At 41.8% G+C, this 1,150-nt stretch overlaps 1 protein-coding gene across 1 annotated transcript in view; it reads right to left on the bottom strand.

Moving 5' to 3' along the window:
* LOC101859139 (tetraspanin-33) overlaps window positions 1-1,150 on the bottom strand; it is a 40,844-nt gene that overhangs the window by 8,309 nt on the left and 31,385 nt on the right. Inside the window, exon 3 of the mRNA XM_013091454.1 lies at window positions 336-494. Within this exon, the coding sequence (XP_012946908.1) occupies window positions 336-494 (159 nt within the window). The remainder of the gene's footprint in view (window positions 1-335; window positions 495-1,150) is intronic.

Raw genomic sequence — 1,150 nt, 5'->3', positions numbered from 1 at the left:
TTTATTATTATTATTATTAATATTGTAATTATTATTGTTATTATTATTACGCGCACTATTACAATTATTTTAGAAAAGAATAGTTTCTTTTATATAGCGCATAGCCACGCTCTACAGATGCTATGTGCGCTTTGCAACTACAATATTTAGCATGCCAGCTGGTTGCCCACTAGTTAAATGGACCTGATCTGCATGACACTGATCAAATCGGATCAGATCGGGTCGGGTCGATTAATGTTAGTGCTAGTTCACGCTACGTCAAACTGATCTCTTCTTTGCTTTTTTAGATCTGACCTGATAGTCTTTAGAGCCTATCACATCCATCGTGCAAACACGATATTTGAGTGAGGTACACTACATCGCTCTGGGCTCATATTGGTAGAGGAGCAGTTGAAGTAAGCGTTGTCGTTCCAGTCCAAGAATCCCTTTTCCGAGTCACTGAGGCCGCAGCACCCTAGCTGTAAAAGAAGGATATGAGTGGCACTGTGGTGAAATTAGTAAAGTAAAGTTGTTCCCGCATCCGATCTGGACATTGGGGATTGTCTTGTTGGCGAGACAACTTCCTTTTATGGGCCTTCGGTATATTGTGGTAGGGTGGCCAGTTCCTTTCCACGCTGCCTTTACTTTCCCAACTCGAAATTAATATCTCGTCAAAATAACCAAATCAAAGACAACCCCGGCCACTCTTGGTCACTTTTAAAAATCGATTTTTATTAAACTTAAAACTTTTTATGTCCATATTTATAAAACACATTGCTGTTGTCGTTGTATAAAAACGTTGACCAAAGGCATCAACCCCCCGCCAGTTTCTAACGACGCTCAAGCTTTGGAAGTCAAGAAACTTTGGTGGGCTTTTTCTCATTAATTTTACCTCTGATACCAGGCGATCCTCACCTGAAGAAGAAGATTACAAGGTGACTGCCGTGTCCGCGGTATCTTTGGCACCACAGGAATACCCCGGGAGTTTAAATGATATCGCTTAGAGGGTTGTGTCACTGGCATTTGAGTAAAAGGCTTGGGGAAAATCGAAAACCCAATTCGATAATATCAGTAAGTTCACCGTTTGCGGGCCGTATTCGTACTCTAAAGTGTCGAATAAGCGTCCCCCTCCCCCGGCTTATTAATTTTCAGGGTTTTATTGCGCAACCCC

This window comes from Aplysia californica, unplaced genomic scaffold (genome assembly GCF_000002075.1).
Source record: "Aplysia californica isolate F4 #8 unplaced genomic scaffold, AplCal3.0 scaffold00002, whole genome shotgun sequence".
Classification (NCBI taxonomy): Eukaryota; Metazoa; Mollusca; class Gastropoda; order Aplysiida; family Aplysiidae; genus Aplysia; species Aplysia californica.
This window is presented reverse-complemented; position numbering and strand designations above follow the sequence as displayed.